The 12,775-nt window shown below is 47.8% G+C and overlaps 1 protein-coding gene across 1 annotated transcript; it reads right to left on the bottom strand.

Annotated features, from left to right (window-relative positions):
- Positions 1 to 378: 378 nt before the first annotated feature.
- Positions 379 to 10,081, bottom strand: LOC104685927 (serine/threonine-protein kinase SBK2-like). The gene is given in 6 exon segments (XM_010394026.3): positions 379 to 1,558; positions 1,815 to 2,017; positions 2,750 to 2,945; positions 9,846 to 9,938; positions 9,940 to 10,065; positions 10,067 to 10,081. Coding segments are annotated over 6 exon segments (1,203 nt in total). The 3' UTR covers positions 379 to 988.
- Positions 10,082 to 12,775: the final 2,694 nt, after the last annotated feature.

Below are 12,775 nucleotides of genomic sequence, written 5' to 3'. Positions count from 1 at the left end.
AGAAGTTAGGAAGCCCCTGAGGGTGGAAAATGAGTTGCGAATGTTTCCAGCAAAAGACCAGGTTAAATGGAGGAAGGGATTATTACCAACACCATAATCCTGGGGATTGGAAAGAGGTAGAAAAGTAAGAAGGGCTACTAATCCCTAATTCTCTCTTTGCTACCCTTTTTCAGGATTAAAATGTGCACCTAGGAGGATATTGAGGATTAGGAGAAGTGTGTGTCTAAGAACAGGCTAAAGAAGTGATAGGAAAGGGGAGAAGGAAGATCTTCTAGAGGTGTAACCAGGCCTCTAAAAGAGCATGAAGGACATTGTCTTAGGACCTGAAGGCAATACAAGGGAAGACATGTGCTTGGGCTGGCATGAGATAACCTCAACTCCATAATCATTCCCCAGCCACATGCTAGGGTCTCCCCAGCCCCTCCACTCCACCAGCCCAAAGCCACCCTCCAAGGGTCCTGGTGTAGGCCTAGGCAGCATTCAGAGATGGCCCCTGCCTTGGACAGCTTGTCCTGAGATGGCTGCAAGTTCTGACATGCTCCCTGCTCTCTGACAGCAGGTGGGTCCCGCCAGGCATTTATTATGAGGGAAAAAGAGCCACACAGAGAAACACAAAAGTGCATATTTTGCTCTATTTTGAGACAAGGCAGGTGCTGCTGCAGCCTAAATAACTCCCTGGAGTTCCTGTGGCTAGGAGACAAGTAGATGCTTCACACACAGACAGTCATTTCCAAGAGAAAGGAGGCTCCAAGCTGTGTTTCAAACTCCATGGAAACAAAAAGAGGTGGTGCTGGGCAGCACTGAGTCATGGGATGAGGACCATCAGCTGGGGAAAGAGCTTGACTCTGTGGCAGCAGGGACAGTGCTGCAGAGAAGTTGCTCTCTGTGTCACCATAGCCTCTTCACGGCCAGGCCACCACAGTGCCCCAAACCCTGAAGCCCCTTGCAGGGTGAGACCCTCCTTCCCGCCTGCCATGGGGAGCAGGCTCTAGGACTTCACGGCAGCCTCCTCACTGCGCCCATCCTCCAGCCGCCAAGGGCAGTCGACGTAGCGCAGCACCCCGCTGACGGGGCCACGCTTGGCGGGATCCAGAGCCAGCAGGCTCCGCAGCATCCCGGCAGCCTCGGCTGTCAGGCGCCTCCAGTGCCGGGGCACGTCCTTTTCTAGGCCTGTCTCCTGCCACTGCATGAAGTCCTCAAAGAAAGGGTCCTCTGGCAGGCTCTGCTCCCAGGGGAAGTAGCCGGTCAGCAGGCAGAAAAGCAGCACCCCGAAGGCCCAGGCATCCATGCTGGTGTCGATGGGCACCCCCTGGGCATCAGCAGTGTTGCTCAGCTCGGGGGCAGTGTAGGGGATTACACCGGCCACCAGCTTGAGCTTGGTACCCTTGGGCCGCGTGAGCCCGAAGTCAGTGAGTTTGACGAGGCGGCAGTCGGGGTCGAAGAGCAGCACGTTCTCAGGCTTGATGTCGCGGTACACCAGCCCCCGGCTGTGGATGAACTCCAGCGCGCTCACCAGCTGCTTGGCACACTGCTTTGCGGCCGGCTCAGGGATCCCGTCCTGCGCAGGGAGAGAGACGGGCGGGATGGCACACGGGGCACCTCGGCAGCCCTGCCAGCCGGCCTCTCACCAGAATGCTCTGCACTGGGAAAGACCTTCGCGTTTCTTGCCTTGCAAGCCCACGGTTCCTTCAGTGCTGCAGACCCTAGATGGACCCACAGCCCATTGCCTTCACCTCCCTCCCTCTGACCCAGCCAGGCTTCAGAGGGGCCAAATGCTACAGCCCCAGTCCCCATGGCCTTGTAGCAACACTCACGCGGGGTTTGATGATAGAGATGAGGTCTTTGTGCAGCGCTGGTTCGTAGAGGAAACCATAGTATTGGCTGGACTCGATGGCAATTCCAAACATGCTGATGATGGCAGGGTGGGTGGCTAGGGACAGTGCTACACAATATTCATACAGGAAGGTGTGCAGCTTTGTACTGGCTTTGGGTAGCAGCTTGAGAGCCATAGGAGTCCCTGGGGATGGGAAGAGTGGGTTAGACTCCTCTGAAAGTCACTCACACCAAGGCAGGACAGAGCAGCCACAGATCTGGGCAGTCACAGCCACAGGGAGATCTCTAGTCCAAAGTTTGTGAGGGTATACCCTGTGGACACCAGGTCTGGGAACAGGCAATGCCACTGGTATGACTTTGGAGCCCTGGGCACACGCAAGAGCCCTGGGCAGAGTAGGGACATTCAGGAATGTGGGCCCATCAGTCTGAACTGGGACTGCTGGGGAAGAGCAGTGTCAGGGCACTCATATGGCCCACCCTTCATTCATTCATTCACACCCTCTGTCCATGGGCCTTAGGGCACCACTTCAGCCCAGGCTTGGGGCTCCACTCCCTGACTGAGCCCTGGGGTGGGACTGCTGTTTCCATCTATATCACATCTGTGCTGGTGCCTATCTGTGAACTCTCTTGATCCTGACTTGTGGATTAACTTCCCAGCCTGACCTTGCTCCTGTCTCATCACTATAATCTTGCCAGATGTTCTGGGCTGTCCCCTGGCATCACCTGCTCCCTGGCTGCATGTAATGGGATGGTTCCTGGCTGGGGAGGTCCCCATCCTGTTGGTCTCCCTGGGAATCCTCCCAGCCATGCCTGGTTCCTGGCCACGAGGTGCCACCAGCCCACCCCATGCCCTGTGCCTCGGTGAGTGGAGAGGAGACAAGGCACAATAGTTCACAGGGCGCAGTTAGTGCCTTACCTCTCTGCCTGTGGGTCACCAGCATCACGTGGCCATACTTGCCCCTGCCCAGCTCCCGAATAACCTCATAGTGCTCAGCCACCTCAGCGTGCACCAGGCTCTGAGCAGTGATCTCCAGGAGCTCCTCTAGCTTGGTAGGTGCTGCTCTCCCCACTGCTGCTGCAGTCACAGCTGAGCTCTCGGCCATCACTGAGTGCTGCAGAAACACCACCGCCGGAGTCAGGAACAACAGAGCATGCACAGGGAAAGCCAATAGGACACGTGGCACAACCATGCCATGGCAGGGCATATTTCTGCCACTTGGAGCCTGAGCACTCCTGCTGCTGTGCTTGAGTTGAACTTGCACTTTTATACAGAACATCTCTGGGCAAAGCCCCTCCTCGTAGAAAAGGTTTCTGTATTGAAGGGAGCCTCCTTCAGTCCTCTAATCCTTTTGCCCAATATTAGACAACAGGCAAAACATTAGCAGAATCCCAGATTTTCAAGCATGACCCAGCCACCCACCTTAGCTTACTGCAGCAGGACCTTGTCTCTCTGCTCAGAATCCCACCTCTACTGCTTATAGAAGAAAGTCCTTGTGGTAGCAGCTGAGACAGACCTGTCCCTTAGGCAGAGGCACAGCTAGCACATGAAAAAAAGGCAGAGTGCCCTGAGGAAGGCAAAGGGAGCTCAGTACCTCACATGCCTGATGACATTTTTGACCAAAAGTCACTCATCTGTGCAGCCTTATACAGGAAGTAAGCTAGAACATCAATGGCATTTTGAACTGTAGCCGGCTGCTTCAGACCTATTTCAGAGAAGTGTATTTTCACTTTCCCAAGAGAGTTACAATGCAGCATTTTAAGGCCTCTGTGTCAGCACTCTCTGCCTGTCTACCTCCTTGTGCTCTGAACAAGGCACCTTGGGCCTGGGAGTCCCTCCTGGTTTTGGAGCAAGGTCACATGATGGTCAAGGCCAGAAGGTACTTCTGGAGACCACTTACTGCAACCTCCTGCTCAGAGGAGGGTTAGCTAGAGCACGTTGTCCTGTGCCCAGCCCAGTTTTAAATATCTACAAGGATGGAGACTCCACAGCTGCTGTGGGTAACCAGTTCCAGTGTTCATTCACCTCTGTGGTAAAAAAGATTTTACTTATGCTTAAATAGAAGTTGTGTTTCAGGCCCACTGCCTCTTGTTCTGTCACTCAGTATCATCTGATGCTGTGATACGCCTGGCTGTGTGTTTTTGCAGGTATTCATAGGCATTGATCAGAAGCCTTCTCTTCTTGAGGCTAATCAAGTCTTAGCTCTCTTAGCCTCTCCTCCTATGAGAGATATTCCAATATCTTAACTGTCTTCACAGACTGGATTTTTTCCGGTATGTCCGCATTTCTCTTCTGCAAAGGAACTCCACTGCTGCTAAATCCAGTCATTCTTCAAAATAAAGAAATTTGGAAAAAAGAATTATTTAAACCTGGGAAATCTACAAAAGGGCTGGATTTGTACAGGATCCTGGGACTATTTGTGGGAAGGTTCTCCTTCTCTTCCCTTCTTTCTCTCCTAGACTGCATTTCTAAATCTTATCCAATTCAGAAGTGCCAAGTAAATGGCCCTACTTTTCTGTAAAGGCTTTGGCTTGCTGTGAGAGTCAACAGCAGTCAAATTTAGTACAGTCAGTAGGGAGTACAACAATGAACAAATGTTTGCATGGGAGGGAATAAATGGAAGGCTGGGGAGAACTCTGGGAAAGAGTGTCTGGGAAGTATTTTAGAGATTTTGCTTTGATGTCCTCCTGTTTGCTCCCCAGCCAACAGGGCTTGTGAAATTCCAGACAGCAAGGGCATCTCAGAACCCACAAATGGACCCACCCTGCCAAAATATTTCCAAACTGGTGCTTCCACATTTAGGTGTTATAGAGAGAAAAATTTAAGTTGAATATAGAGAAAACACCTAAAATGTAATAGGCCTGGGAAAGGCATAGATATTAGATAAGCTAAAGCCACATTAAATAGTGGAGTGGAACAATAGGAGAGATGTCCACTTGTCATTTGAAGAACACATTATATGAGTATTTGTGGAAAAAAATATCAAAATAGCTTTTCTGTGAGGCAGTGTTTCTTCTATATCAAATTCATGGTCATATACAAGTTCTTGTCAGAAAATGGTTCAGAGTCTTCTTAGATAGCTGAAAATCTCAAACGTGAGTCAGGTAAAATTTCTTCCGTTGTACGCTGGCCACTTGTTACTGCTATTTAGCCCAAAGGTTAGAATCTTCCTGTTGCATCAACTCTACGTATTATTCAATAGTTATGTACTTTTTAGATAGATATTAATTAATGTTTTATTTGTATTCCATTATTTATAACATGATTCATCCATTTTATTAGGTGCATTACTTCTCTCCTATTTACTATGCAAACACTTGCTTTTGTGAGTGGGAGGATATGTTTTTCTGTATATCCTTGGTTCTCAGTTCACTTCAGGGAGTCAAAACATTTCAGTCCATAAGCTTTTGCAATAAAAAAACCCAAAACCACCCAAATCCCAAAAACTCTTGTATTCTTCCACTCCACAGTTCAAGTGAACTGCAATATAGCTGGAATAGATCCATACTTCCATCTGTGGCCCCAATAGCATGGGAGGGAAAATGGTGCAGGCTCAGAGGAGAGCACTAAAGTGAATGAGCCAGCTTGGTAGGACAGATCATCAAGAGGATATGGGTAAAGTTTCTTGAGGGCCTGTGACCTGTGGGTCTGATCAGGGCTCCTTATGAAGGAAGCCCCAGCTGCAGTCACTCCAGAACAGTTTGCAGACTTTGGCCCTTGCTGCCCTTGAAGTCATTAATTGCAAGACAAAGTCCATACTTGAGAAAATAGCCGGCGTTGTCAGGTCTTTCTTTGAGACGCCACTGCGACTAGCTAGGAAGGTAAGTGAGGATCAAGTCTGGGTCACTGCTGAGTAAAGTGTGCCTGGGTGATCTGCACTACTTCTGATACCTTCTAAAGTGTCATTTTCCCTGTGCAGATTGACAAGCACTGAGGAGAAGGTCTCCAGGGCCCTGACCAGGATGCATTCACCATTTGGCTGTGCTGTATTGAAGGCAGCAGGCAGAGTCCTATTCAAAACTGTTCTTTCCTCCACTATTCTTTCTGTGCTTCACCCCTGCTAGAGGTCTTATTTCCAGCCTGCTGACTTGTGAGAAACTGTAATTCCTCAAAAGAATCTCTAATTACAGCAGCAAAAAGCTCACATCCTTTACACCATCACAGGATACTTCTGAACCACCTGAGAAGCTGAGGGGGATCTAGCCTATGGAGATACAATGTCCTAGTCCAGGTAATGTTATTCTGGTTCTTCAACCAAAATGATTAATGTATTTAGTGCAGAAAAGCACTTCATACATGTCAAAAGCCAAAGACAGTGTGATCTCTGTACAACAGAGACAGTGCCATGATGACAAAAACACAGAGGTGTTTAGGTTGGATGGGACCTCTTGAGATCATCTAATCCAATTCCCCTGCTCAAGCAACAGCAATTGAAGCATCTTGTCTAGGAAGGTGTTCAGCCAGGTCTTCAATATCTCCACAGATGGAGATTCCCACCAATGATCACTGCTTGGAAGAGTCTGGCTCCCTTTTCTTCATTCCCTCTCAGCAGATATTTATATACACCAATAAGGTCCCCTCTGAGCCTTCTCTTTTGCAAGCTGAAGAGTTTCAGCTGTTTCAGCCTCTTCTCATATCAAAGATACTCCATTAAAATTGGCCTTGAGCATATGGCATGTGGAGTCCACTTTCTTGTCTGACCTTCTGCAGAACCTTAATACAAACCAAATGACAAATAGCATCTGGGGCATCTCTTACAAAAAGTCATTCAGGCTTGATCCAATGACAATTGGTCAATTATAAATGCCAGTGTAAAAATTCTTGCTGTTACACATTTATATGATACCCTAATCTGAATTTACCTAACCTGCCCATGAAGTTCCTCAGATAGAGAAAATAGGTTTTTAATATCTGTTAAATTTCTTGGGACTCTTGGAGGGTTTATATGCACTGTGGTCAGAGGTATGACCACAGGCTATGAGAACACATTTGCAGTTAATTATGTTGACTAAAACTATCAGACTGAAGCTCAGGCTATGCATTTAACCAATGCTTTACTTAGGCTTCACAAAGCACCTGTCACACTGTGCTTCTGTAGTGCCTGCACCAGTTAGCTGAAAAACAGATGTGATGCTTCCAGAAGATGTGGTCACATTTTGAATTGAGAATAAGCATCTCTATGCTCTCTGATCAAGACACCCCTCAGTCTTCTTATTGGTTCAATGCCTTCAAATAACCTTCTGTCTAATTGTCAAACCAAGCTCTCAGATTGTCCAGCCCGATTGTCCAGCTCTCAGATCTGCTTCATGGCCCTGTTCTAAAGCCTCATCATTTTTCTCCTCCCATCCCCCATGTTAAAACCCTGACTGTCTTGGGGAGAATGTCTCCTGTCACACACTCAGCTAGAATTCCCCTCTGCCTCATTCTGTGGCCTCAAGATCTCCTTTTGTGGGAACAACACACAGGCTGTACTACCTTATATTTCCATTATGAGTTCAGAGTTTTTCCCAGTTACTGGGGAATGTTGGGGGAAAAATTCACTTCCTCTTCCTGTCCGTTTACGGGTGCTGCCTACCTGGTTTTTACCTGAATATTTTTGCACCATGTTTAGTAAAGCACATTTTGCTCAAATGGATTTAGTGTACCAAGTAATTCAGATCACTTCATTCTGTTGTTATAAAACTTCTGCTTAGGGGCTGTGTAAGGACCCCACCTGCAGGCACTTCCCGCCATCCTCTAAACTGTTGGTTTGAAGCAGTTCTCACGCTGGTATTGGTTCATATAGCACCTGCTAGAAATGTCCCATTCTCTGGTCGTTTCCTGGAAGTTATCTGTACAAATTCATCCTGGCATTGGTCTAAACCAAGAAGCCACACATTTTTAATTAATTTCTGAAAGCCCAGTATATAGTGGAAAATATCATATTTTATTGGTGTTCTTACCTTAAACAATTTTTTTTTTTTTTTTAAATCCTGACTCTGTTATAATACTTTTACCTTTGTCAATGATCTAGACAAAAACACTGAAATCATCCAGAAAATTTTTGCAAATGGCACAAAAAGGGTTTGGGTAGACAATGCATTGCTTCACAAAACTAGTGCATGCAGATACACACATACAAAAGTGTTTCAAAGGACCAAAGAAGTCAGGATTTTAGTCTGGCATTAGATAGGTGACAGGAAAAAAAAGTAATATTAATCAGACACATCTAGATTCTTCATGCTGCTTAATGGGCACTATGTAAATCCAGAAATGTAGATCTGGTATAGCCTCACTTCCCTTGCAGGCTTTAATACATTGGATGATACAGAATGGCAGTAGGAATAATCTGCAGTGATAGAGATACACATCTTACTGATACAGATACAAGTCTAAGAGCATAACAGTACAAGGGTTACTGATGTTGCAGATTCCACTTTTGCATTCACTTTGCTGAAGAGAATGCCCAAAAATAATTAGACACAGAAAACATCAGCAGTGAGAGGCAAACTAGCATTTTCCAGATGCTAAATTAAGAAGGTAAGCTTCACTGTAAACAAAAAAGAGACAGCTGTTCAGCTTCACGTAGGCTGAGATGATTGTAACAAAAGAAGAGATCTGTTCTGAGGCGATGTGCCTCTTACAGTGAACTCCAGTTTCTGCAGAGGTTCCTACATACAGATGCCGTGAGGCAGTCTGAAATTTAATCTCTGAAAATCAGCTGAGTTAGGGAAGCTGTATTTCTGAAGAGCTGGCCACCTGTTAACAGCTTCTTCTCTACAATTGAGAATATCACACACCAGTGAAATTTGTATTTTTATAATAAATTAATTTTCTCAGTTTGCTCTGCTTTGTATTCTTCTTGAATACAAATGTTTCTTGAAATGTTAAAAATATACCGATGTTTCTTGAAATGTTAAAAATATATTGATGTGAAGAAAGCCTTGGTAAATTTCCTGAACTCTTCTGGAGGGAAGGTGATAGATCAACAGAACCAGATACTGGATGTTTTCTATCTTTTTAATGATACTGGTGAGCCCACAGTTCAGCAAGCTAGCATTGGTGTCCCCAGTTTGACAGAAAAAGGACCAGAGAAAGTCATGACAATGACAACAGGGTTGAAAATTACAGGGGAAACTTCCAGGGGAGCTGTCTTTATAGCTTATCAAACAGATAGTGAAGAAGTTACTCATCACCTGTATGTACCTTCCCAAGTACTGGAATTTCACTAAAAAGGGCTCTCCCAATTAGGTAGAATCATTATAATAAAACCAACAGAAGACGCTGAAGTGAGGCCACTTCAGACCTCTGTTGTGGTGCAGATTTTGTGAAGAAGGATATTTGCCCCTAAAAGTCTCATCAAATAATATGGAAGGATATCCTTCCATCCCCCTAACTTTTGGCTCAAGAATGGCACTTTTTTTTCCTAAAAGGTCCACTCTGGTGCAAACCACGTTTAATACGACAAGGGATAAGAACAGATTATCGCAATGTTTGCTTCTGGCCTTATTACTGGTAGATTTATGAACTTCTTTCTAAAACTCGTCAGCAGGCTAGTGCTTCATCTCGCTGCCGAGCATGGCATGACTGTCCCGGTAGCAGAACTGTGTATTGCTGTTCTGGGGCAGAGACACTCAGCAGCCTCCCCGGAGAGCCCCGTAAGCCTCTCCACAGCACGCAGCACACCACAACCTCTGCACAGCAGCCTCCTCGGACAGAAACCGGCAGCAATCCCACTGGGACCAAGCCACATCACCCGTTTCTCCCAGCCAACCCGCCAGTACGGCAGCACCATGCGGCCGGACACGAGTGGACGCAAAGCAGCCTCCCAGGGCAAAGCCACCAACGAGCTCTCCATCAGCCCGCTGTGGGAAATGGGCGCGCTCCGCATTGTGCCGGCACACCACTCTCAAGCCTCCAAAACCAGATTGAGAGGGGTGGGTGCCCTTTTATATGCCTGTCCAGTGTCTTTCATCCTGCCACCGCTGCAACTTCCCTTCCCACTCTCCTTTCCCGCCTGTACTAAGCCTCTCACCTTCTCCAGCAGCGCAGGACAGCCAGCCAGTCGCGACTGCCGCGCTCCCCTCGCCGCAGCCGCCGGGCTCAGCCTGCGCCAGCAGCCGGAGGGGGCTGCCAGGCGCTACGGGGCCAAGCGTGACGCTCCGCCCCGTCCCCATGGCTCTGGACCTGGGGGCACACTGCCTCCCCGCTGAAGGTGACCTTCGGAAGGGAAGAAAAGAGGGGGAAAGGGGGGAGGAAAGGACTATCCATCTACCGTCTTAATGGAGCGGGATGTGTTTCAGAAGTCGGGGTGGGATTGTTTCTGCTCTAGCCATAGCATTGTAAACCCACAGGGACCATTGGCAGACCCGCCTTGTTCAGCTCTGTGCTCCAGCTGAGGGAGCAAAGCAGCTCCCTGGGCTGGAACGTGGTCCTTGCTCTGGGGCTGTGCCAAGTAAGAATCCGTTCCTGATGGAAGCGATCAGAACAACCGTGGACTGCCAGTGCTTGTCCTTGGCTACCAAAGGTGCCCATGCCAGTGAGCATCAGAGACCAGGCACAAACCATGGCTGGTTCAACGACCCCTCTTCAGGCCCAGTGGGTCAGGGTCCTCGCACACACCAGGGCTGCAGAGCGTGATGGTGAGGCTGAAATTATTAATGATAACTACGATGACTTGCAAGCATTTCAGCTGTTCTCAGTACCTGACCCCAGAGTATACTCCTGTGCCAAGGTCTTCCTTCTTCCACTTGAGCATGAAGATGAAAACATCTCCTGGGTGCATGGACACCATGCAGGTCCTATATCTTGGCTCTTAAACACTGTTTTTTTTCTCTCAAGGAAGTGGATCAGTTTGTGTATCTGAAGCAGTGGTGCATGCAGCTGTGACACAGGTGTGTCACAGCACTGGCCTCCCTGTTCCCTAGAGCCAGAGCCATGCTGGACACTTGTAGTGATGAGCCTCAGCACTCCCTGGCAGAGAATTGGGAGGAAGACTGGGAGAGGTGAAAGACAGTCTAAGAGAGGAGAGAAGAGCAGCCCCCATAAACATAAGTACTCTGGGTCTCCAGCACAGGCCTGAACCTTTTCACATGATCTCAGAAGGGAAAATAATTGTATGAAGGGCTGTCACTCAGTGCTTTGCCCCACACAGGGGCAGCGAGGTGAGATGAACTGGTCTGCCCATACAGGCCTGTGAAGAGCCAGTGTGCTGCCACTCAGAGATGGTGCAAATCAGAGGGCAAGAGGAGTAGCACAGTCAGGCTCCCAGCTGTCCCTGTGCTTCTGGATAAGAGGTGGGGTGTGAGATTGTTGTACTGATGACCCAAAGGTCTTGTGCCATTCAAGGCTGCTCCTTCACACCCATTCTGGAAGGTGTGACTGGTAACAGCCTTCATGTGCAAAGTCCCTACAGGCAGGAACATTACAGCTAAGGGTGATGTGAGTGTACTGAAGAAATATATCCAACATCCAAGAACTCAGCACTGGGATAAATGGGGTAGTGTAGCCACTGCTCTCCGGGAACAGGGACCCTGTATAACCTATAGTCTTCTGGTGGAAAGTGTGAGACTGTTGCCTCTACTTGAGAGACAAGCAAGAACTGAAGAATGTCCCTGGGGACTTGCTACAATTTACAGTTACAATGTAATGCTGGGAAAGCAGCCCAGGTTCCCTGACTCCCCCAGTCCCTCTCTCCTTCTCTCCAATCACGATCTTATACATGCTTCCAAATATAGGAACCAAATACAGTAGCCTTCCTTATTTTCCAGTTAATTTTTGAGAGACAGAATCCCTACATTATCTATTTCTATTGAGATGGGCACCTGCTGAGGGGTTTGGTTTAGAGGAGACACCTCTTCCACAGCTGTACCTGGAGTGCACTGACAAGTAGCAATTTTGCTGAGGGCTTGCCCCTGATCTGCCATTCATCTGACGCTACATCTGCAGGGCTTGCCCTGCATTCCTCATTAACAGGGAATATGTCACGTACCGTGTATCACATGTGTGTTTGAGAATCCCTGACCTCCATTCCCTGAGCACTGGGCACAGGACAGCTGTTGGAGGCCCTAGGGCTGCAGCACGACTAATGAAGTCCACACCGGTGCATTTCAGGACCTCCGTAATTTAACACCTACACCTCTCTCACCAACGCTGCACACATTTTGTCCCACTGGCAACCAAGATGTTGGTCAAAGTCAACACTTACAAAATATGGAAATATGATGTAACCAGAATTGCCTTCATGTCTTGGAAAGTTTGATCCCAGGCTATGGAGGAGGTAGAACTGGGAAGGAGAGAGAGGTGTGGGGAAGGTGTTTTTTTAAGGTCTTTACTTCTCATGATCCTGCTCTGATTTTTTTAGCAATAAATTCCATTACTATCTCTAATTTAAGCCTGTTTTGCCTGTGACAGTATTGGTGAGTGATCTCTCCTGGTCCTTATCTCAACCCAGGAACCTTTTGTTATATTTTCTCTCCCCTGTCCAGTGGTGGAGGGGGAGTGATAGAGAGGTTTCGGTGGGTGTCTGACATCCAGCGAGGGTCAACCCACTACAGTGACACACACAAGCATTAGGGATGGCCTCTGATATGTAACAAATACTGTATGAAAATGCATCCCTTTCCTCCTCCGAATTATGGTTGGTTTAGCATGATGAATATCCTGTCTCTTGCATGTCTGGCTCAGAATAGGCAGCACAAAGAAAAATAACAGAACATTAACATTTCCAAGAGCCAGACATGGCAGCCAGTGTCATAAAGTCATAGCAGTGACAACTGCATGAGAAACAGCAGGACTGAAGTAGCTACAGTAAAGGGACATAATCAAGAAGGGCTCTCCTTTCCATCCTTCTTTCTCTTCCCTTATCACTCATTCCCAGCATACACAGAGCAGGCTGTTTCACTCACATCAGAACAGCAGCAGTTCTTCAAGCACAGCCATACACAGCCCTAAAGGATCAGGTTT

Source organism: Corvus cornix, chromosome 2, assembly GCF_000738735.6.
Source record: "Corvus cornix cornix isolate S_Up_H32 chromosome 2, ASM73873v5, whole genome shotgun sequence".
NCBI classification, from domain to species: Eukaryota; Metazoa; Chordata; class Aves; order Passeriformes; family Corvidae; genus Corvus; species Corvus cornix.
Note: the sequence above shows the minus strand (reverse complement) of the source record. Positions and strands in the feature narration are given on the sequence as shown.